Source organism: Labeo rohita, chromosome 3 (genome assembly GCF_022985175.1).
Source record: "Labeo rohita strain BAU-BD-2019 chromosome 3, IGBB_LRoh.1.0, whole genome shotgun sequence".
NCBI classification, from domain to species: domain Eukaryota; kingdom Metazoa; phylum Chordata; class Actinopteri; order Cypriniformes; family Cyprinidae; genus Labeo; species Labeo rohita.
In genome coordinates, this window is record NC_066871.1 from 39,331,800 (window position 1) to 39,355,868 (window position 24,069).

At 37.5% G+C, this 24,069-nt stretch overlaps 1 protein-coding gene and 1 pseudogene across 1 annotated transcript; one reads left to right on the forward strand and one right to left on the reverse strand.

The window, feature by feature from the left end:
• Positions 1-3,831: 3,831 nt before the first annotated feature.
• On the reverse strand, positions 3,832-7,400 carry LOC127163399 (nuclear factor 7, brain-like). Its single transcript, XM_051106614.1, has 6 exons — positions 6,855-7,400; positions 6,628-6,723; positions 5,651-5,881; positions 5,550-5,572; positions 5,352-5,470; positions 3,832-5,177 (listed from the first exon to the last, which is right to left on the reverse strand). The coding sequence occupies exons 1-6, from the start codon at positions 7,254-7,256 to the stop codon at positions 4,657-4,659; spliced, it is 1,392 nt and encodes a 463-aa protein (XP_050962571.1). The 5' UTR covers positions 7,257-7,400; the 3' UTR covers positions 3,832-4,656.
• Positions 7,401-9,299: 1,899 nt separating this feature from the next.
• On the forward strand, positions 9,300-21,224 carry LOC127163374 (interferon-induced very large GTPase 1-like; annotated as a pseudogene).
• Positions 21,225-24,069: the final 2,845 nt, after the last annotated feature.

The window sequence follows — 24,069 nt, forward strand, 5'->3', positions numbered from 1 at the left end:
GATCTGAAATCAGACGTTTAGAAAGCAGACGTAATTGTCTTTCATCATCTCCTCCATGTCTTTGATTGTGTGTGAAAGAGCTGAGATGTCTGTTGATCTCCTCCAGCTTCTCCTTCATCATCTGCTTCTTCTGCTCCTCTTCCTCCTTCAGTGCAGTGATTGTAGCTTCTTCTTCATCTCTGAGAAACTGATGAAGCTTCTCAAACTGCTGTTTAATCTGATGCTCTGTGTGCTCAGCTTGAGATTGAAATCAAATATCATTCACTTCAGTCATCTCAAAGATGCAATTTATTCTGGAACAGCATAAAGAAGCCACTTATATTTTTTATTTTGTAGTCAAAAAATATAACTAGACCTTTGGGATAAGACTGGTGTGTTTTCACCAAATTAGCAACATTATTTTAAACATCTTTTCTTTTTGCTCTTTTCTTTTTCCACATACTGTCAGTCTAATTTATGAATTTGATTATATATCTACATGCTCCTAATATGATTAGCTGAAAGCTGGATAGTGCATGGTGAGTGCCAGCCAATATATGGTTCCTGCTTGCGCATAGTCCTGCCAACAGAAGAATCTTTGTTTATGCAAATGGCTGTATTTCCCCTCACACTGCCATTATGCAGAATAAACTTCTTAATCTGAATTAAGTATTTTTAAAATTGAGATGAACATATTGATCATTTGTTTGTATAAGACTCATTTATATTGTTCATCTGTTTCCCATAATAGAAAGATAATACATTTTAAATGCATATTTTTAAAATTGTAATTCCATACTTTGAGTAAACTATAGAGTAAATTACTTTAACTGTGTAATGAGAATTAACATAATACTTATATTTTATCTAAAATATATGCATTCAACATTTCTGTGTGTTCCAGTCAAAAAAGGAACATGTAATTATGTCACACAAATAAAATCAGCTGTTCTAAACAAATTTATAAATGTCAAGAATCAGTGCTCACCGTGATGTGTTGAACTGTTTCTTCCAACTGCCCTTTCACTGTTTCTCCATGTTTAAGTTTCTCATGTAAGGACTTAAGTGCTGAATTGAGCTCCTCCTAGAATTTAAGGTGGAAATTTATATAACACTGGAGTCTTACATAATATGTTCAATACATATGAGCAAAACAGTACTAAAATGTTTAGCTTAATCCTCATAAATAAATCTGTCTTTACCTTGACAGAAAGGAGAAATAACCTGTCAGTCTCTTCCTGGTAAGAGATATAAGATGGTTGAGTTTCTGATCAGTTTGCCATGTTATGCAATAGGTCAGGCAGCACTATCAGGATTTCTTGAGGTTAACGTAAACAAAATGCATTCAAAATTAACTTGCATTTAAACCCTTTCAGTGAACAATGAGAGCACACAAATTCTGATTAAAAAAAAAAAAAAAAAAAAAAAAAAAAACTCAAGACAGGGCTTATCTTAGTATTTTTGTCTTGTTTCTAGTCAAAATGTCTAAACATTATATGTAAAAGTATTTGCCAAATTAATATGTATATCTACCTTAAATTTGATTGTATTTACTAGATAAGCAAAATGACATAAGATATTTAATTTTGTTTTCAGGAGGGGGGAAAACTTAATTAAATGCAGTTTGCTTAAAATAAGTAAAATTATTTGCCAGTCGGGTAAGAATATTTTTTTAAGAATATTTTACTTACCCCACTGGCAGATAATTTTTCTAAATTAAGTGCATTTTGCTTAAATCAAGACTAAATATTGTATGTCCTTTTGCTTATCTAGTAAATACGTATTGATTTAAGGTAAATACATATTAATTTGTCTAAAAACAAGACAAAAATAATAAGTAAGCTAAGCCTTAATTATAACAAGCCTTAATAAGCCTTTTTTTTGTGTAGTGTTCAGGGTCTGTCATAAACTCTGAACAGACAGCACATCTTTAGAATAAAGAAACAATTCAAATATATTCTCTTCAAAGACTCATTCATTCTCTGTGTGGAGCTGAACAGATAAGTTGAGCCAATGGGTAAGTTGACCCACCCCCTGTATCTCGGCAACTGTACACTTTACTGCCATGTGACCATGTATTTTAGAATCACACATAATTTCTGCCAGACTGTGAAAAGGAGAGACACATGGAAGGACTGGAAGGCACCCATTTACTTTATCAGTTTTTGGCTTGCCAAAGTAAAATTTTAGCACAACAGATGTAATGGCTGTTACATTAAAGCAAATTTATCCAGGTCTAAAAAAAAATATGATAAATAGGTGACCGAGCAACATATAAAACCATGCAAATCATTTAACTAAATATTAGCCTGAATTGGTAAGCTAGCTAGTTTTTTTTTTTTTTTTTTTTCAAAATGCCAGCTATGGGGCAAAATGAGCCAAACGTTGTGGGATAAGTTTACTTCAGCTAACCCCACCATAAGGCACGGAAGTGAAGTTCAGTCTCTGAAGTATCAACTGGTATTTTAATGTGATATTACACAACTGGTTTAGTTTATCATATATATAAATGAAGAGTTCAGATGCAAAAGCCTAGAGTAAAATTTCTGAACCTACACATAGGAGCCTGATAAAAACGCTCATTTTAGATGTAAATTTCAAAAAAACTTAGAGGCTTTTGCATCTGAACTCTTCAAATATTATTTGTAGTTTATTTGAGAGGGACAGAGTACAAATGCACCAAATTCGTCTCTGAAAACCAGAAAATGCTTTTCACCGCATTATAATAATTTATCATTCAGTTCATTCTACTTTAGAATCTATTTAATTTTACTCAATAAACTCTCTGCTTAGTTTGTTTTGGGAAGGTTAAAACTTTGCCAACTTACCCCTAGCCTGGGACAAATTGAGCCACAGGATCCCTTTTTTATAAGAAGCCATATTTTTAGCACCCTTGTCATAGATACATTAATGTAATTAAAAATGATGGGAAACACCTTGAAATTACTTTAAATACTTTCATTGTACTTCTGCCTAATTTTTCCTTATCTTGAGGACCACATAAGTAAAAAATGGCTTATCTCACCCCACTCTCCCCCTATGTCTGAATCAGATCACTGCTGTCCAACACTATAGGAGCTAAATCAATACACAAATCTCAAAACTGAATATTTCCATGTCAAACTGCAACATCAGAACAATATGAAAAGCTTAAATGAGAAGTTCCTCCTTGTCAAGTTTCTTATTAGTCTTTTGAGCAGGGGTGCCCAAACTCTGTCCTGGAGGGCCAATGTTTTTACATTTAAAAAAACAAAAAAACAAAAATGCCATTCTGAATAAGAGTAAAGTACAAAAGTTTATGCTGGACACTGTCAAAGGCTTTAGGAAACTCAGTAAATACACAATACATCCTTCCTTTTACTGACTGTAAAATAAAAATATTATATTGTACAATAACCTGACCTATACCCTGCTTGTTCTTCATAAAACATATTATTTGCTTCTACATAAGATACTAATCTCCTATTCAAGATCTTTGTAAAAAAAAAAAAAATAAAAATAAGCAACGAGATTCCCTCTTTAATTTCCTAAATTATTTTTATCACCATTCTTGTAGTGGACAAATCACAGCCTCACACTAACCTCTGGGATCCTCTAATGGCGGAAAAATGTAATACCAATACCAAATACTATTAATAAATACTACTATTATGTATATAAAATATTATTTATTGAATAATAATATTTAATAAACAACAACAACAACAACCATCATAAAAGTTGCTAGACAATTCAGTCAAAAGTACAAAGGCAGTGCTCTGATATACAGCATAAATTTTAAGTTAAATATAACGTTACAACCATTTTCTCAGGAAAAAAAAAAAAAAAGATTAATGAAACCAAAGACTGCCATTTAGATTTACCCAAAACAAATTATATTTTACATTTAACCACTACAGTGACATTAGATCCAGTGGCAAATTCCAGAAGAGCTGGCCGAGGTGAGGCGGGATCATGAGCTCTGAATAGCCGTGGAGCTCACCTCTCCAAAAACACCAAAGCAAATTTTCAAATAGATATTATCCTTAATAACAAAATCGCACTAACGTCTGTAAATATTCATTTGTTGTTCTGCAATCTTTGTCACAATCAGAATAGGTGCATTTCTTTTTTAAATTTACATTTGTATTATTGATTTTAAGTTTTTCTTTCATTGCATTGCTTTTGTGTCATTATTTTGGTGGTTGAAAGAACCTCAGTGTGTGGATGTCAAATGGACGTTTTTGAACTCAGTTTGATATGCATTTTTGATCTGCATTTTGATGCCATTGTTTGATGTCAATTTAAAGTCTTTTCAACATCAAGATGCCTGCTAGGGAGACAGACAAAATGTGAGGAGCAGGACTGGTATTGAGAACTACTGATGTAAATCAAACATCAGAAAGAAAATCACTCACTGTCCTTGACTGAATGACTTTTGCAGAATAAATAATGCATCACAAATGTTTGATATATTGCATCTGAAATAATTTAGTTACATTAATCTTTGAACTATTATATATGAGAGCAATATGCAAGTGTGAGTGTATCTGTACTGCTGGATATCAGTCATGTGATTAGCTGCGGCCCAATTACAGCCATACTGATATTCAGATCAACAGCACTCTCACTCATGAAACTGCTTAAATATAGGAAAAACAACCAACGCAGTAAGATTAAGACCTATGGGCGTAATGTTTACATTCTATTTAACGGTAAAATCTTTAAAGAGAAAAAACTATAACAACAGAAGAATGGAAAGACAGTGTCAGTGAAGGTGGTTGTGAATGTGTGTAGATGTGTGTTAGTTACAGGATCAGTGAATGACACCGTTCCTCCGTCATAGTCCAGATTCACTCTCACACGCTCAAGATCCTGTTTAACACGAAAACCAGTGGAGGGATGTTTTGGGAATAGCTTAAGAAATGGGAAGTGATCATAATCCACACTCCAGATATGAGAATTAAAGAAAACACGTCCTTTCCTTTGGTTTGATGCTGTAGTTACTCCAAGACTCCAGGATGAACTCTCTTTAACTTCCACATCCCAGCAATATGTCCCTGAGTTAAAACCCTCTGAACCCAGAACGCAGTTAAAATAGTCGAATCTCTCTGGATTATCAGGAGGTGGTTGATTGTTCCCACTCCATGTCAATCTGGTCAGATCATCAGTCAAGCTGAGATCTGGATGAGCCGTGTTTGGATCCAGAATCACAGGAGCTGGTGAGACACAATCAACAGCTGCTTTTATTCTGATGTTCATATAATGATCAAGAGTACACAGAATATTATGAATTATGACACTCATACTATTGATCAAACACATCAGACATCATAAAATATGTAAATATTCCCCATTTCATGTGTAAGAGCACAGATATGCTCCAGACTCACTGTTTTGGACAATGTCCTGCATCTTCTTCCAGACTCTGAATGGCAGGTTGCCCAAGTAACGTGACACATGAATCAAAGCTCCAGAAGGCGTCTGTGGATCCGGCTGTGAGATCTGGACTCTGGAAGAACATTCAGGAGTCAGAACTGCAGTGACTTTGGATCAGAAACAGAGACCAGAGACACCAGCAGATCACTCACCTTTCCATTGAGACTGGAAACTTCTGCAGAACAAACACACAATTTATCATCAACAACTCAATCAATCAATCAATCAATCAATCCATGATCTAAAATCTGACCTTTAGAAAGCAGATGTCATTGTCTTTCATCATCTCTTCTGTGTCTTTGATTGTGTGTGAAAGAGCTGAGATGTGTTTGTTGATCTCCTCCAGCTTCTCCTTCATCATCTGCTTCTTCTGCTCCTCTTCCTCCCTCAGTGCAGTGATTGTGGCTTCTTCTTCATCTCTGAGAAACTGATGAATCTTCTCAAACTGCTGTTTAATCTGATGCTCTGTGTGCTCAGCTTGAGACTGAAATCAAACCACAATCACTTTAATCATCTCAAGAGACACATCTACACCTCATATCATTCATGTCCAGGAACAAACTCTAAAAATAAAATAAATTTAAATATTTCCAAATGTCTTACTTAGTATACATGGATAAAATAAAATATTATCTATTGCTTTTTACCAGTATTTCTATCATGAAATAAGTGAAATGTCTGGATTTTTGTTGTTGTTGTTGTTGTTGTTGTTGTTGGAAAAACATAACCAGTAAAGCCGGATAACACCATTTAGCATTTAAAATAAATAATTGTTTAGCATAGTAAACACTTAATTCATGAATGAGTTTGTCTCAAATCATTTTTGTCTTGTTCCTCTGCTTCTAATTGGCTTCTCAAACCTTAACTTTAGAAAGTTACTTTGTCTCCTCCACTAGATCGCATTACATATTTGACGCTTTTACAAGTTAAATTTGTTTGTCTGCTTCTAACTGTCTTATGACCCACCTGAAGCCCTGATAAACTTACTGAGACACTCAAGTGATGAATAGATAAACCTACAAAAACACTTAAAAAAAAATTCCTTTTTTTTAATTTTTTTTTTATTTTGTTTAAAATGGTTAAAGGTCAATGTTAATGGGAGTGCTTACGTGACAAATAACAGATCCAGAAGCAGATCATCAATTGTCATTTACAAAATATACTAAATTAGGAGTTCAACAATAATCAGCTGGAATTCATAGTATTTGACACGCGACTCTGTTTCCTCACCTTGATGTGCTGAACTGTTTTTTCAAACTCTCCTTTAATGTTTTCTTTATGTTGAAGTTTCTCTTGTAAGAAATTTAGTGCTGCATTGAGCTTCTCCTGGAATTTAACAAAAATATAAGCAACAGCCGCTGATGTCATATGCAACAAGGTAGATTCAAATGTGATTTGATCTGCGTTTATGATGGTTTATTGTTGTTTACATATGGAACAACAGACATTTGCATTACCTTATATGATGAAACGGCTTCACAGATGGGTCTAAATGTGTGATTGATGTGTTGTTGTGAATCTCTGCACACTAAACACACAGGCTGTTTGTCCTCCAGACAGAAGAGTTTGAGTTTCTCTCTGTGTAAACTGCAGATCTCCTCAGATCGTGATGAACGCCTCTCATTTCTCTCCTTCAGGAACGACTCACACAAGTTTTTTAACACAAGATTACATGGAGGAGGATCTTTTGAGGATCTTCTCCTGCAGACGGGACACTCCCGAGTTTCCTTGATCTTCCAAAACTGTTGAAGACACTCTTTACAGAAACTGTGACTACATGATAAAATAACAGGAGCCTTGAAGATTTCATGACACACAGGACAAGAAAGTTCTTCTGTAGATACATTTAGTAAATCCATTTTCACAGTTTGAGCTCAAGCCATCTAAACTTTACTTTCACTTTCTGAATCGCTTCAAAAGGGAATAACCATGAGATCACAGACCGCTGATTTTGTTTTTTTCGTTTCTGTTTGCCTTGAAATCAAAAGAGTCAGTATGACAGAAAGAAGAAATAACATGTCGTGTCTCTACCTGTTTAGCGTTGTAGAGGGTGGAGTTTCTGATCACCTTGGAATGTGTTAGAACAGGTCAAAGAACAACATCAGGATTTCTTCCAGTTAAACTTAATGAGCTTAATGATAAAATCCACAGATAAAATACAAAAGAGCAATGAAAATCTTCATTAAAAAATACATAACACTTTATTTGTTGGAGTCTTTTAATCTCACAGAGTTTCTTCAGGGTCTTTCGTGATCAAATCTTTATCAAAATGATTCTTCACATGCTGAATTCACAGTGATAAACACATGCCTGCTTATGGTGCTGATTGGCAGTGTTTGGAGATTCAAACATCACAAAGGCTACAAACCAGTTTCTGTGTCTCCATCTGTTCTGCATCATCTTGCATGTCAACAGAAATAAATGTATGAAACAGTCTGCAATGAGCACATGCCTACATTACTCATCTGAAACTTAGAAGCAGTTTGAATGAAACACTGAAGCTCTAGAATGAAACTGTAGCAGGATCTGAAGCATCTCAGCTCTCACAAGGACAGAAAAAAGAGAACAGACACGCTGCTGTGCTTTAGCACAAACATTTCCTCTTGTGATCCACTTCAGAAAGAAGTCATGCAGGTACGGAGTGACACGAGGATGAGTAAATGATTACAGACATTTAATTTTAAGGTGAAATAATCCATTTATAAACTGGTCTGTGAAGTTTAAGGTGCATATTTTACCTCTATGAACAGACTATTTTTACTAACAGTGAGTACCCGCTTTTTTTTTTGCTGCTGACGTTTTTTAGGAGTTTACATTTCAGGTGCAAAATTTATGGGAGGAGAGTATTTAAATAAATCATACAAGGTGATTTACTAAGGTTTGCACTTTGCAATAGTCAGTTTACTGGTATTTGTGCCATTATTAAACACCTCAAAAAATCTGAAGTAAAAATAAATAAACACACAAACAAACAAATCTGGCAAATAGTTTTATCTGCTTAAATGGGTAAATCCTGAAATCTCAAAAATTAAATACATAAAAAATAATAAATACAGATAGATAAAAGACTTTCATATTTCTCAGGGTAGGTCTTTTTGCATCCATTTACACATTTCTAAAGGCAATTCACAAGTAAAACTGTTCATGATACAGCACAAAAAGGTAACATACAAAACTAGATAGGTAAAGTTTGTCAAGATGAACACTGATCTGAAAAAAAATAAAATAATTAAAGAAGCCATACACTGGGACATGTTTGCTCCTGTACTTCACCAGATCTTCCATGCAATTCTGAACAAGGTGAATAGTGTGGGGAAATTCCGGTATAATAGGATGCAGAACTTCATTAGTAGTTACTTAAAAGTTATTCTTCTTGAAACCTATTATTAGACGATTAATGGTAGTTCTTCAGGTGGTATGACAAAATTCATTAATTACTCATTAACTAGCTGTTACTTATCAAAATCACAAAATTCTGTTACATACTGAGTAGTTAACAAATCTTCCTTAGTAGTTCATAGTGACTTAAGTATTAATGAAGAATTATCTATTAGTTAGGGTTAGGGCAGTAATTCCTCATTAGTTACGCATCAAGTAAGAAATAGTATCCCAAAGTGTTACCACCTTTAATCTCAAAAGCATATTATACAAACAAATAAAATGCTGTAACATGTCAATGGCCTTCAGCAGCAATAAATGCACATAGCTTATCACATGGCTGCATCACTGCACTTTCCTTAACATCATGTGATTACCTGGGAAAAAAAGCCTACTTCTGTTGTATAAGCACTCTACAGATCCTTTGATTGGTTCACATGTATTTGCGTAACATGAATTTGGGCATTTAAAGCTCAAACAAAGTCCATTACAGTTAAAAAAAAAAAAAAAAACACATACTGGAACATACTCTTTCTTTCTATTGTATTAGTTCATTCAAAAAACCAAGATGGATCCATTATATAGCAGTCAGCAGAAGACTTTTACTTGCTGCAGGACATGATAGAAGAATTCAGAAGATAACAGATTCTTTCCATACCCAGGTTTGTCTGTTACTTGAAAGACTGTTCTGTGTTCAATACATTAATCTCAACTGACAGCATTTGGTGCATTATGTTGCTTACCACAAAAAAAAAAAAAAAAAAAAAAAAAAAAAAAACGCACTTAAAATGGAAGTAAACTACCATACATTTTAAAAAACATCATACATTTTAACATGACTTTACACTCACTAGCTTTGTAACATGTCCACAACCTTCCTAAGGTGACAGTAGAGGTTTTAAGTATTGTGGAATAATATAAAGGATTGGATTTACAGGGCAAAAGCCAAGTTTGAGGCAGAAAAAAAAAATCAATGCATGTTAAATAACAGTACTAGTCTTATCTGAACCAGCTGACAAGTGATCATTTGTGTATGTATGTATTTATTTTTGAGAGTGCTTACACTCATGCTAGGCTTAAGTCAGTGAGTGATAATGGTCTTTGATAATGTATCAAAGAAATGCTCACAACTCTGAAAAATGAAAGCATTATTATTACTTATTAGCAGTAACATAAAATGTTTTTATTAAATTGTGATTACAAAAACACATTTTCAGTCATTAACATTAAGACCTGTTCACAACAAGGACGATGACTATAATAACGATAAAGATATAGTTTTACAAATGGTTTTAGATTATTAAAGGGCTCATCGGATGCACATTTTCCACAAGTTGATATGATTCTTTAATGTCTTAATGAAAAGTCTATAATAACTTTGGTTAAAAATTCTCAATGGTTGGGTAAAACAACACCCTTTTTACCTTGTCAAAATCAGCTCTGCAAAAATCAGATTTTAATTCAGCAGTTGATCACTTGACGCGCTGAATGTTCAAATCACACTGGTGTAATCGTACGCTTCAGGGACCAGCCAAGAATGATCACACTGGTGTGATCGTACGTGTGAAAGGGTTAAAAACCACTGCATGGATTTTTATCATTATAGGATAGATGTGTACATACACTGCAAACACACATTAATGTTCAAACAGCATGTAAAACTGAACTTTGCATCCAATGACCCCTTTAAAAGAATCAGAAAAATTAAAATCCCTGGAATCACTACAAAAACACTGGCAGCCAAGCAGAATACATCTTGCTTTAAATAGGCAACACAACTGCAGGGCTTTCCGCACAGGCTTTCCTTACAGCCTTTTGTTACTCATGTCCAAAAAAACTCCACGCAAAAGCAACCTCATATGTGATCCTGGACCACAAAACCAGTCATAAGGGTAAATTTTCAAAATCTGGAATCTGAGGGTGCAAAAAAATGAGAAAATCATGTTGTCCAAATTAAGTTCTTAATAATGCATATTACTAATCAAAAATTAAGTTTTGAAATATTTAGAATAGGAATTTTATAAAATATTTTCATGGAACATGATCTTAACTTAATTTCCTAATGATTTTTGGTATAAAAGAAAAATCAATAATTTGACCATTTAATGTATTTTTGGCTATTGCTGCAAATATACCCCAGCGACTTAAAGGAGAACTCCACTTCCAAAACAACAATTTACAAATAATTTACTCACCCCCTTGTCATCTAAGATGTTCATGTCTTCAGTTGTAAAGAAATTATTGTTTTTGAGGAAAGCATTTTAGGATTTTTCTTCATATAATGGACTTCAACTGTGCCCCCGATTTTGAACTTCCGAAATGTAGTTTAAATGCAGCTTCAAAGGGCTATTATGCTATTGAATCACGTCGAAAGGTCATGCGGAATGTAGGCAGATCTTCAGATCCAGTGTTTACAAAGCGAACGCGCAAAGACTAAGAAAGTGCAAGTAAGTCAGAAGCTGTTTACAAACAAAAAAGTACAATGTGTCGGACGATTCTGAAGTTGTAGGAGAAAATAAGATGGAGTTTTTGCCATACTCTACCTTTTTGAGCCGGAGTACACAGATGATGAACTTAGACGTGATTCGTAGTAGTGATGGGAAGTTTGGATAATTTTACCAACTCGGTCCTTTGAGTCTTGTTCAGCAAAATGAACAAGTCTTTTTTCGAGTCATTTCGTTAATTTTAGCAAAAGCAGCGTCACGTGACAGCCCCATAAGATGAACGAGCGACTCAAAAAACCCGAAGACTCTAAAGTCCACTCTTCAGGTGAACTAATTCCAGTACAGAACCTAATAGGATGTTGCACATGCATGACTGAATGAATCACTCCCCGAGTTGACTTGTTCTTCGCGAGTCACTTTAAAGATTCGTACAAAATGAACGAATTGTTCGAGAACGACCTGTGGACGCACATCCGAGAGCCTGTGCTACACGAGCTTTTGTGCTTAAAAAATATACACATTTTTATCGTTTCCCTAGATAAGGGTCTTCTTCCTCGGCTGGGATCATTTAGTGCCCTTTGAAGCTGCATTTAAACTACATTTCTTAAGTTCAAAATTGGGGGCACAACTGAAGTCCATTACATGAAGAAAAATCCTGAAATGTTTTCCTCAAAAACATAATTTCTTTACGACTGAAGACAGAAAGATATGAACATCTTGGATGACAAGGGGGTGAGTAAATTATTTGTAAATTGTTGTTTTGGAAGTAGACTTCTTTAAGACTGGTTTTGTGGTCCAGGGTCACATATGATGCTGTCCACAGACATGCTCTCACCAGATCTTTGAACAATGCCAAGTGCGCAGTCCTCAAAATCAGTTCATATACAACACAAAAAACCTTTTATACAGATTCAGTTGACAGAGCATTCATTAGCCAGATGTACACGCACTGTCATACTCTTTCACTATATATGAAGAAAAAATGTATAAAAATTTATACACATTTTAATGTAATTATATATCATCATTTATAATATATAACTAATATCCTAAAATGAAACAAACATATAGATTATATTGATTATTAAGACTGGACAGAGTGTGATTTTTTGCATATGTGTGCTTTCAGTTATTCCTATATTTTTTCTTACATTTTGAATATATTTAGTATGAAAGTTTTAATAAATCATGATTTGTTTGTGCGTTTGCAGGTGGTGTGGAATCCCTGCATTAATATCCATCCAGTAACTGCTGACCTCTGGCACAGGTGGGTGACTCTTAGCTCTATGTCACCAGACCTAGTCTACTACAGACCTTGATTACTACAGCTACGCAATTATTTCTATCAGTAAATGAAAAATCAGCAAAAGAAAAGCTATGTTACAGTATTTTGCATTTTAAATAAAGCACACTGCAAGAAATGTGAATAACAGCCGCATAGTTTATACTTGAAGGTCTATACTGCATGCCCACTGGAAACTTATTATTATAATGCTGAACTCAGGGTCCAAAATGTACTTTTGGCCACATGTGCAATTGTGAGTGAATTGAGAAATTTTACCAGACCAGATTTTTGGTCCTTATCTGAAATACATCAGAAATCAGAACACTTTAAACTATTTTCAACCACTGAAAACTACACAATTAGACCCGTTAATGACTGAAGCTACAGCAGCATCTTAAAATGTCAAAAAGCTATACTGACACACTGCTCATATTTTAATTTGAAATCTTAAATTAAAAAAAAAAAAAAAAAAAGTCAAGTCAAGTCAAGTCACCTTTATTTATATACCGCCTTTAACAATACAGAATTGTGACAAGGCAGCTGTACAGTATTAAATAGGAAACAGTACATCAACAATACCAAAGGCAACATTAAACACTCACATTATAGGTAAAGGTAGTTAATCAAAAACAATAAAATAAAACGCAATATTGTGTTAAGAGAAAGTGTCCCCAACTAAGCGAGCCAGAGGCAACAGCGGCAAGGAACCAAAACTCCATCGGTGACAAATGGAGAAAAAAACCTTGGGAGAAACCAGGCTCAGTCGGGGGGGCCAGTTCTCCTCTGGCCAAAGTTCCCGTGGTCTTGTGCCGACAGCCGTCTAGGTGATGTGGTCTTCACTGTGGATCCGTCTCTGGGGCTCATCTAGTTGACTCCACTGACATTCAGGGCTGTAGAGGTCGTCTCTAGGTGCTGATCCACCGTCTGGGCTGGGTTCGGACTGGATCCGGGGGACAGCAGTGACCATCTGATCTGGATACGGACTGGATCTGGTGGTTAATGTGACCTCGGAATAAGAGAGAAACAGACTAATATTAGCGTAGATGCCATTCTTCTGACGATGCACTGAGTACATCGGGTGTTATGGGAAGTGTTCCCGGTTCCGGTTGACCTAATTAGTGCAGCCTAACAATCCTTTAACGGATTTGAATTATAAAAATGTGGATTTGTTATGTGTAAGCAAGGTTAAAGAGATGGGTCTTTAATCTAGATTTAAACTGACAGAGTGTGTCTGCGTCCCGAACATTGTAGGGTAGATTGTTCCAGAGTTTGGGCGCTAGATAAGAAAATGATCTCCCGCCCGCGGTTGATTTTGATATTCTCGGTATTATCAAATTGCCAAAAAAAAAAACTGAATTCAGAAATATACATTATGTTCTGTATTCTCAATTGGTACTTTCCTATTACTATTCACAGCTGCCTCACCGTATTTACATATCCACATCTGAATTGTAAAATGGGACCAAAAAAAAAAAAAAAAAAATAAATAACAACAACTGTAGCATATAGACCTAAAATAAAAAAGTGAGACCTGAGCTTTTGGCACAGAAAAGAAAATTTTAAACTTGTTACTTGATTTGAAACTTAAATGAAACTATAGATAAAAAGAGAGAACTTTCAGAAATTACAGCAGTGTCTATCAGTTTAACTGTTTATTTATAACAATAAAACTAAAGCTGAGAAGAACAGTGTCACAAGGTTTTCTAAAATTGTGAGTCCTCGATTTTTTTCCCCAGTAAACCTATGTTCAGCTGTAAGAAAAAATATGATCAAAATGTGATCTGTTTTAAGCATGGCTTTTGAAATAATTACTTCATCAAAGAGAACCACACCACAGAGTCTTAATTATGGTTAAAAATAAACATTGTTTTGTTTTTTTGTTTGTTTGTTTTGTTTTGTTTTGTTGTTTCTTTCCCCTCACAAGATCAACCTACAATGAATGAAGAGAGCCTGGACAATACCAATGGAGAGATCAGGGAGATCTATGCAGTAAGTTTGAAGTAACTAGCTAAGACAGAAATGAAGACATTTACATTTGGACACTTAACCTCATTCAGTCAACAAGCAATGGTTTCCTCAAACTAAATAGCGGCATGTATTTTAGTCTTTTAGTCAACTCATCCATGTCATACCATACCACAGTCAAAAGGTTGCAAGAGAAAGCAAGAAAAATAAGAAAAAGTTCTGATCTTTATTTTTTATTTTACAGGAAAATAAAGTTGAAGAGCTTGGAACAAAAGGAATGGAACCGCAAAAAGTTCAGAAAATCTTTCACAGACTTGATCTTGAAGGAAAGCATGATCATAAACTGAGGGCTGTAGATGTTCTTCAGTTAAATGAACATTCATTACAGTCCCATGAATCCTGTGCTGAAGAGGAGCTGGTTCAGAATTTACTTCAAAAACTACTAATGATGGATTACAGAGCAAGATACATTAAAACTAAAGAGATCAATGAACAGAATCACACACAGCAAAGAGATAATGACTCACCTGAAGATTAGAGTGATTTTTTTGCTGGAATGTCTGTGTCTAACAAAGGAGAAGGGCGGTTTGAGCAAATTCACCTGATGGATGTTCAAATGGCCCTGTTTCATTGTGCTGATGGTTTCCTGAAGCAGCTGATGGTGACTAAACTGTCCCAGTGTCAGTACGCTCTGCCTCTGCTTGTTCCTGATCCATTCACACAACAGATTGATTTTCCTCTCTCGACACACAAACTAATCAAAAAAAGCTGGAAGATGAGAAACACCAACAATGAAATCATCAGTCAAATCCAGCCAATCTACAAGGCACAAACTCCAGTGGTGTCTTTCTTCAGGTTTGGCTCTGTGTCTTCATCCAAGTCTCATCTGATGAACAGTCTGATCAATGACAAACACAACACTTTCTTCCACAGGAACTGCCCAGGCAGCAGCAGAACCAGAGTCCTGATGGATGGAGTGGTGGAGATCGCCTGGTTCTGCCCGTCTGGGAAAGACAGATAAATTCACTGACTGTGTTGCTTTCTGTAATCTACACGGTGATGCGGAAGAGCATGAGAAACAGATGCAGATCCTCACTGAAATGGCCTCAGTCAATGTTGTTCTTCTAACACAAATAAAAAACAATGACAAAGGCGCAACAATAATTCAAAAGCTATATAATAACAGAAAGCCACTCATTTGTATTTTTAGTGAGGATGAATCTACTGTAATTGAAACAAAGAAAGGAAAATACAAAATTGGTTTGAAAGACAGAAATCAGTCAGATGTGTCTGAAGAACTCAGAAGAACTATAAATGATTGTCTCTCAGAATCATCTTCCACTTTTAGACTTGAAGACGTTTGCAAACACTCAGACATCAGAGTGGATGAGGAAGATGATGATGACTGCAGGAGAGGAAGAGAAGCAGCACAGCAGATGATGAGTTTACTGCAGAAGAAAGATCTTACAGAAATCAAAGAATCATTTCTGCCTCATCAGGGGAAACTGTGGCATCAGTGGAGTCAGAAGAACAAAGAACTACATCGACCTCAAGCACATGACACAGAAATGGACATAAGCAGAAAACAAACAGAGATGAAGATAATCCGTCAACAGCAGCATGAATCTGACATCAGTGAGTTCATAAAGCTCTTCATTAAAAAACTGAACTCATATGATTCCAATAAGAAAACATATTTTATTATGTGGCTCAGAATCTTCCTTGATGAATACACCTCAGATGATCTTTCTGCCCTTCATCACAAATATGATGAAAAGTGGTCAACAGTTCTAAAACTTACAGGGAATCATGCTACATCTGAACAACTGACAGCTGAACAAACAGACCTTGAGAAGATATCTGAGGAGCTTCAAGCTGCAACCTTTGGTGTGGAGCACATCATGAGGGAGATCGGTCAGATCTATGAATCATGTTCCTCTGTGAAGAAGAACAAGAAAGACCTGCAATTTGACTTCTCTTCTCTCCCAAGTCTTGCAGCAGAGATGATGATCTCTGGATTTCCACTGGAGCTGATGGATGGAGATGCTGCTCATGTTCCTGTGATCTGGATCTCTGCTGTTCTAGATCAACTCATCCAGAAACTGGGAGACCAGAGAGTCTTTGTGCTGTCAGTTTTAGGGATTCAGAGCTCTGGGAAATCCACCATGCTGAATGCCATGTTTGGACTCCAGTTTGCTGTCAGTGCTGGCAGGTGCACCAGAGGAGCTTTCATGCAGCTGGTCGGAGTGTCAGATGAGATGAAAACACAGATGAACTTTGACTATATTCTGGTTGTTGATACTGAAGGTCTTCGTGCTCTAGAAGTGGCTGGAAGATCAACAAGAAATCATGACAATGAATTGGCCACATTTGTTGTAGGTCTTGCAAATCTGACCTTGATCAACATCTTTGGAGAAAACCCATCTGAGACGCAGGATGAAGAAGTTCAGACTGAATCCCAGCTGTGTGTTTGTGCATCAGAACGTTTCAGACGTCACAGCTGGAGAGAAAAACAAGGAGGGAAGAAGACGACTGCAGAAGACACTGGATGAGATGACAAAACTCGCTGCTAAAGATGAAGTCTGCAGTGTGCAATGTTTCAGTGAAGTCATTAGATTTGATGTTCAGAATGATGTAAAGTATTTTGCTCAGCTCTGGGAGGGCAGCCCACCAATGGCACCACCAAACCCAAACTACTGTGAAAACATTCAAGAACTGAAGAAAACGATTATGTCTCATGCCTCAAAATCACATGGAATGATGCTGATACATCTACAAGATCGTATTAAAGATCTCTGGAAGGCTTTACTGAATGAACAATTTGTCTTCAGCTTCAGAAATTCTCTGGAGATTTCAGCCTACAGACGACTGGAGACTGAAAATAGCAAATGGTCCTGGAGTCTTCGCAGTGCCATGATCGAAACTGAGAACAAACTGCACAACCAAATAGAAAATGATGTAATTCATGAGGTTAATGAAAAGGATCTTCAAAGAGAACTGATGAAGACAAGTGAAGAGGTGAAAAAATCAATGTCTGAATTTTTTGAGAAAGACACTGACACTGAAATACTGATTCAGTGGAAAACATCATTTGAAATCAAAATCAAAGAGCTACAGGAAAACATTGTCAAAGAAACAAAGAGGAAATTAAATGAAATTCTTCAGCAGCGACACCTAAAGAAAAAGATTGATGATCAGAGGACACAACATGAAAACACTCTTCATGAAAAAAGCAAAGAATTTGCCTTAAAACTCAAATACAAAATAAATGATGAACAAACACTAAAGAAAGAGTTTGATTTGTTTTGGGAACAGAGTGTGCAAAAGATCATCAAAGATACTCCTCCAATCAAAGACATTGACATAATGAGAGACGTGAAAGTCCTCCTCAATGATGACTACAAAAGTGCTTCTGCATGTCACTGGAATGATAGCAGGGATGTTTTCTCTGTGTTCAGTTACTCAGAATACGTACAGATAAAGAAATCAAGTGGATTTATTTTCTACAGAGAGCTAAAGAGATGTTAGGTTATTCTGAAGAGGATGAAACCCAAATAAGAACCTTTGTCGCAGATGTTGCTCAGCAGACAGACAGAATGATTCAGTCATATAGGTTTTCAAAGATGGGCTACAACATCAGCTACATTCAGTTACTTACTGATTACATCATGCAGAGAGTAACAGAACATCAGGAAGGACCAGTGAAATATGTGTTCAAGAATGAATTCTTCATGGATTTGGTTCTTTCAATCTGTAAGAGAGCAAACAAGATGATCACTGACCAACACAGACTGTTCAGGGATGCCAGTGATCCTGTCAAATATGTTGAGAATAAGAGAGAAGAGTACTATAGCATTTTTCAAAAATTCTATCATGGAGCAAAATCAGCTGCTATTTTTGGTGAGATCATCTGTCAGAAACTTAAAGAGCCCATTGAGCAGAGTGTCTATAAGAAGACTTCCAGAGATTTAGCAGATGAAATCAGAATAAACTGTGAATCACTGAATGGAAACAGACTAAATCTGAAGAAACACATCCTGAAGACACTGGCAGAACAGGAGGATTTTGACAAATACATGGACTACATTCATAATCCTAGAGATCACTTCAACAGTTTCATCAGAGATGAAGTCAGTTGGTACATGACTGATAAGTTCAGTGTCAGTGTTTTACCCAAGATGAAGGGGAACTTTAAACTCCTGCAGAAGAAGATCATGAAAACAGCTCATGAATCTACTAAACATGTTCAAGTGAACAGTGGAGATGTTGATTTGTGGTTGAAGAGTTTCACACAGCAGCTCTCAGAAGTGCTGATCTTTTCTGTAAAGGACCTTTGTGGAGTGAAACATGATGATGTTGATGATTTCAATCTCCTAGAAGATGTGATAAGACAAGAACTTCCTGCTATACTGTCTGACATCTGCAATAGATTCAACATAGAGACTCTTACAGAAAAGCTGGACTATACGTGTAGACCAGATGAGCTTCTGATTGATCACTTCTGTCAGTGCTGTTGGGTTCAGTGTCCGTTCTGTAAAGCCACCTGCACTAACACCACAGAAAACCATGATGGAGATCACAGTGTTCCTTTCCATCGAGTGACTGGACTCAAAGGCTTAAAATACCATAAAACTAATTATTTCTGTGCTGATTTTTGCACAGTTTTAGTGACAACTAGTAATAGTTTCCGTGTATCACATCAGTGGTTTCCATATAAACAATACAGAAAAGCAGGAGGAGTTTATGCAAAGTGGAGCATCACCCCCGACCTCTCTGAGCTGCCGTACTGGAAGTGGTTTGTGTGCAGATTCCAGTTTGATACTGAAACTCACTATGACAAAAGATTTGAGTGTAGTGGAAACATTCCACGTGAATGGAGAAAATTCACAAAAAAGGATGCGATCGAGTGTTTTGATAAATGCTTTAAATAAACAGGGCAGATAAACAGAATTTATTTAAGCTATTTGTTTACTAAACCTAACACTGTTGGACCTAGAATTGTTTGCAACAGCAGTTAAACAACTGCAGTTGTTTTAACATTATTTGCTTAAGAATAATACTGTTAAAAACAAAATGCTACAGGAACTAGCTAACTGTCCAGTACATTATTATTAACAAATTCCATTGTAAAGCAATATTAAATGTGTGTTCTGAGTTTGTCACACTACAGAAAACTGTTGCTATTAACCACCCAGCCAAAAAAAAGAAAAAAAAATGAAAACACACCGGCTCACAGGAAAGCTCCCACCTCTCTCATCTATCAAATTCTGCTACAACCTGAATGGATGCTCTCTCTAGCAGCTTAATTGGATTTACACAGCCATACACGTCTAAGCCTCTAGAGCCAGACTGAACCGTTTTCTGATCTCATAATCACAACCAGGTAATATGCATTTACGTGAAAAAGGCATAGCGAGCTAGCAAACTGTAGGTTGTAGTAACTAACAGTAATGACAGTAATTCACAATTGAGTGATTTCTGTAGTTCTGGATAAGACTTCTGCATATTGTCCATGTCGTACTCTTTATTGTTGTCTGTATTGCAGATGTAGATGTTTAGCTGCACTAAGCTACATGTGACTACACTGTAAGGATTGCTCTAATTTTGCTGTACTTGTACAGTGACAACAAAGAATCTTGAATCTTGAACCCATCAATAGCCTTGGCCCATTCTTCATGAGCAAACTGCTCAAGCTGTCTCAGATGTAAAGGGTGCCTTTTCCAGATGCATGCTTAAATGTTTTCCATAGATGTTCAATTCTGATCAGGGCTCATAGAAGATCACTTTAAAACAGTCCAGTGGGTTTTTTTTAGCCATTGAGGGCTAAAGCTTTTAGTTATGTTTTCAGTCATTATCCTGTTGAAGTTTTTGAGGTAACATTTTGACTGTCTTTATTGAAGGTAGTCTATGCCAGATACATCAAAGCAGCCCCAAAATATAATTGAGCCCCCTACATGTGTAACAGTTGGAAGTGCAAAAATGTATTTAGGGCAAAGTAACTAAAAATTAGTGTTATAAAAATTTAGGGTCGCAAATATGTATATTTCTTCTTCAGTGTGGATGGAAAAAACAGGAATCAGGCTATGATTTAATTAAATAAAAACATGGACAGTAGAAAGCAGAAAAATATGGCCCTGCAATAGTAGACCATTGTAAATCGGGTAAACAACTAACTGGTAAAACAGTAAATCTGAAACATCAGTAAAATCTAATTTATTTTATAGTGGTATGTTCAGACCATTTTGGAATATATGTAAAATAAGCAACATTTGCATGACCCTGGACAATCAGTTGCTTTCATAATTTTTGTAAGAAATTAAGCACTATTTTCTTTAAGAATTAAACTGTAGGAGTACCAACAAATTTGTCTATGTACATTGTAGATAAATATAAGAGAAGTAAAACAGTGCTACATGTAGACAGAATGAACAGCTGATTGTCTTTGCAGTGGCAAATCACATGCAATGATTTCTGTTTGTCAAATGTCTGTGAAACTTTAACCTTTGAGATCTTGAATCTATTTACACGTTAAGACATTTGCTGAAATAAAAGCAAGTGAATGTGAGAAGACATTACATTTTTGTTGCTGAGTTACATATTACTATTAAAATGGCTAAAGGCAGTAATGTTGGAGGACATTTCTTATTTGCACGTTCACTTTGTAAACAGTGATGTTGGACGATTTTAAAGTTGCAGGAGAAAATGAAATGGGAGTTTTTCGACCTACCCTAACGTAGAGCTAGACAAGATGAGCATTTGAGGTATATTAATTGTTTCTGGCTACTTTGTATAGGTTTCAATGTAAGTACGGTACTTTTGATTGGGCTGAGGCTGGAATTTAGCAAGTTTGAAATAAAAGCATTTGATGGACGTATACTATGTGTCAGGAACATTCACTCAGTATCATTATCTTGTTTTTGACCCAGATGGCTTTTAGCTGGTTTTGCATCTGAACTCCTCAAATAATGATCAAACCGCATGAAGGCATATGTGATTAACCACATCCCAGCTGGCACCTTAATATTAATTTGACATCAGATGTTTGTCAAGGCTTGATCAAGATGCAGTTTAACATCATTTTAAGGTCAGTTTGGACAGCAATTTCTTCCAGTGGTAACTGGGTGAAAATATCAAGTTAATACTCACACTGAAACTGGTTTAATGTATAAGCAGGCCAATGCAGAAAGAAACTTGATGTACATTTCACACACACAAAGCTTTCTCTGCTGTTTAACACCACACCTGTAGATGGTGCTGTGCTAGTAGTGACAGAATGTTACAAAAACTGGCCAATTTGAATTAAACAATCAGGAAGTATCAAATTCAAAATATGATATGGCGTAAATATCAATATTTATACACAATGAGAATATGTGCATTTCTTTTTGAATTTACTTTCGTATTATTGATTTCAAATTTGTCGAATACAATTTTTCAGACTTACCGTTTGATTGTGCTGAGATGTTTTGCTGCATGAGGGGGTTCACTGTAACTATCGGAAATTATACCTGACAGCAAGTTGGGTGGAGCTTTGGAAAACCTTTTTCTCTCTCCACAGGTGGAGGTTGACCCAACTCCAGCAAGGCTATATAGCCTAAGTAACCTACTGTTAGTGTAATCTGTTGAAGTCTCCCTGTAGTCAACATTTTTATCAAAATGACATATTTAAAAAATTTTTCTTGTAAAAACAATTTTCTCATACCTTAAAATAGCTTGATAGAACTCCCCCTTGCCTCATTTACTATACGCGGATCTATGAACATGCAACTTATTCTCCCCGCCCAAAAAGGTCTGTTTTAAACCGCATTTCTGGGACAGCCTTTGGGAAACAGTTTAAAGGCGTCATCCGATGCCCATTTTCCACAAGTTGATATGATTCTTTAGGGTCTTAATGAAAAGTCTCTAATATATTTCGATTAAAAATTCTCAATGGTTTTGTAAAACAACACCCTTTTTACCTTGCCAAAATCAGCACCGCAAAAATCGTATCATTCTAAGGGGTTGTTCCTTTAAATGCAAATAAGCTCTGTTCACCCCGCCCCTCTCTTCTCTCTGTGGAAAGACGGTCTATTTAGCCACTAAACGTCCTAACTACCAGGTTATGGCGATCGCAAAGATTCATAAAAAAACGCTTATACTCACTTCAGCTGTAAGTGAGTAAGTGCTGTAAGAGCTGGATCATGAATGATTTGCGCGAACATAGATGGATATATGTAGATCAGGAGGTGCATTCCCTTCACAAACAAAGGTAATTCACTGCATCTTCAACGGCTCAGTGTCACGTTTGGGTCAGAGAGAAAAGAGGTCCGGGTCCAAATGCAGGGGAAGAATAATTTAATATAACAAACACAAATGAACGTAAACCCAAAAGGCCAACACGGCACAAACAGAATACTAAATGAATAAAACAGGGAACACGGTCAAGGCCAGATCAGGAACACACAAAAGTACATACAAGACAAAAGACAATGCAGACCTGACGCAGGAGTGAGAAGTGAGAGTTCTTATACAGTAGTCCAGAGTGTGAACAGCTGTGAGCGTAATCAGTGCAAATGACAAGACAGACGTGAACAATCAGGGGAGTGCAGTGCAAGGGGAACAGCGACCTCGAGAGGCTGAGGGAAGACCCACAGCCCCGATCATGACAGTACACCCTCCCTACGGAACGGCTTCCAGACGTTCCCACAGTCTGGAGGGAGGAGGTACGGAGGAAGGCAACTCAGGGGGAGGGACGGCGGGCCAGGCCCGTGCAGCGCAGTCACCGCCGCGTCAGGAACAGAGAGAGCGGTCACCGCCGCGTCCGGAACAGAAGGCACGGTGAGGGCCGCGTCTGGAACAGAGAGCGCGGTCACCGCCGCGTCAGGAACAGAGAGCGTGGTCACCGCCGCGTCCGGAACAGAGAGCGCGGTCGCCGCCGCGTCCGGAACGGAGATAGCGGTCGCCGCCGCGTCAGGAACAGAGATAGCGGTCGCCGCCGCGTCAGGAACAGAGATAGCGGTCGCCGCCGCGTCAGGAACAGAGATAGCGGTCGCCGCCGCGTCCGGAACAGAGAGCGCGGTCACCGCCGCGTCAGGAACAGAGAGAGCGGTCACCGCCGCGTCCGGAACAGAGAGAGCGGTCGCCGCCGCGTCCGGACCAGAGAGAGCGGTCACCGCCGCTTCCGGAACAGAGAGAGCGGTCGCCGCCGCGTCCGGAACAGAAGGCACGATGAGGGCCACGTCAGGAACAGCGAGCGCAGCCGCCTCCGCGTCAGGAACGGAGATAGATAGCGGTCGCCGCCGCATCCGGAACAGAGAGCGCGGTCGCCGCCGCGTCCGGAACAGAGAGAGCGGTCACCGCCGCGTCCGGAACGGAGATAGCGGTCGCCGCCGCATCAGGAACGGAGATAGCGGTCGCCGCCGCGTCAGAAACAGAGAGAGCGGTCGCCGCCGCGTCCGGACCAGAGAGAGCGGTCGCCGCCGCGTCCGGACCAGAGAGCGCGGTCGCCGCCGCGTCCGGAACAGAGAGCGCGGTCGCCGCGTCGCGTCCGGACCAGAGAGAGCGGTCGCCGCCGCGTCCGGAACAGAGAGAGCGGTCGCCGCCGCGTCCGGAACAGAGAGC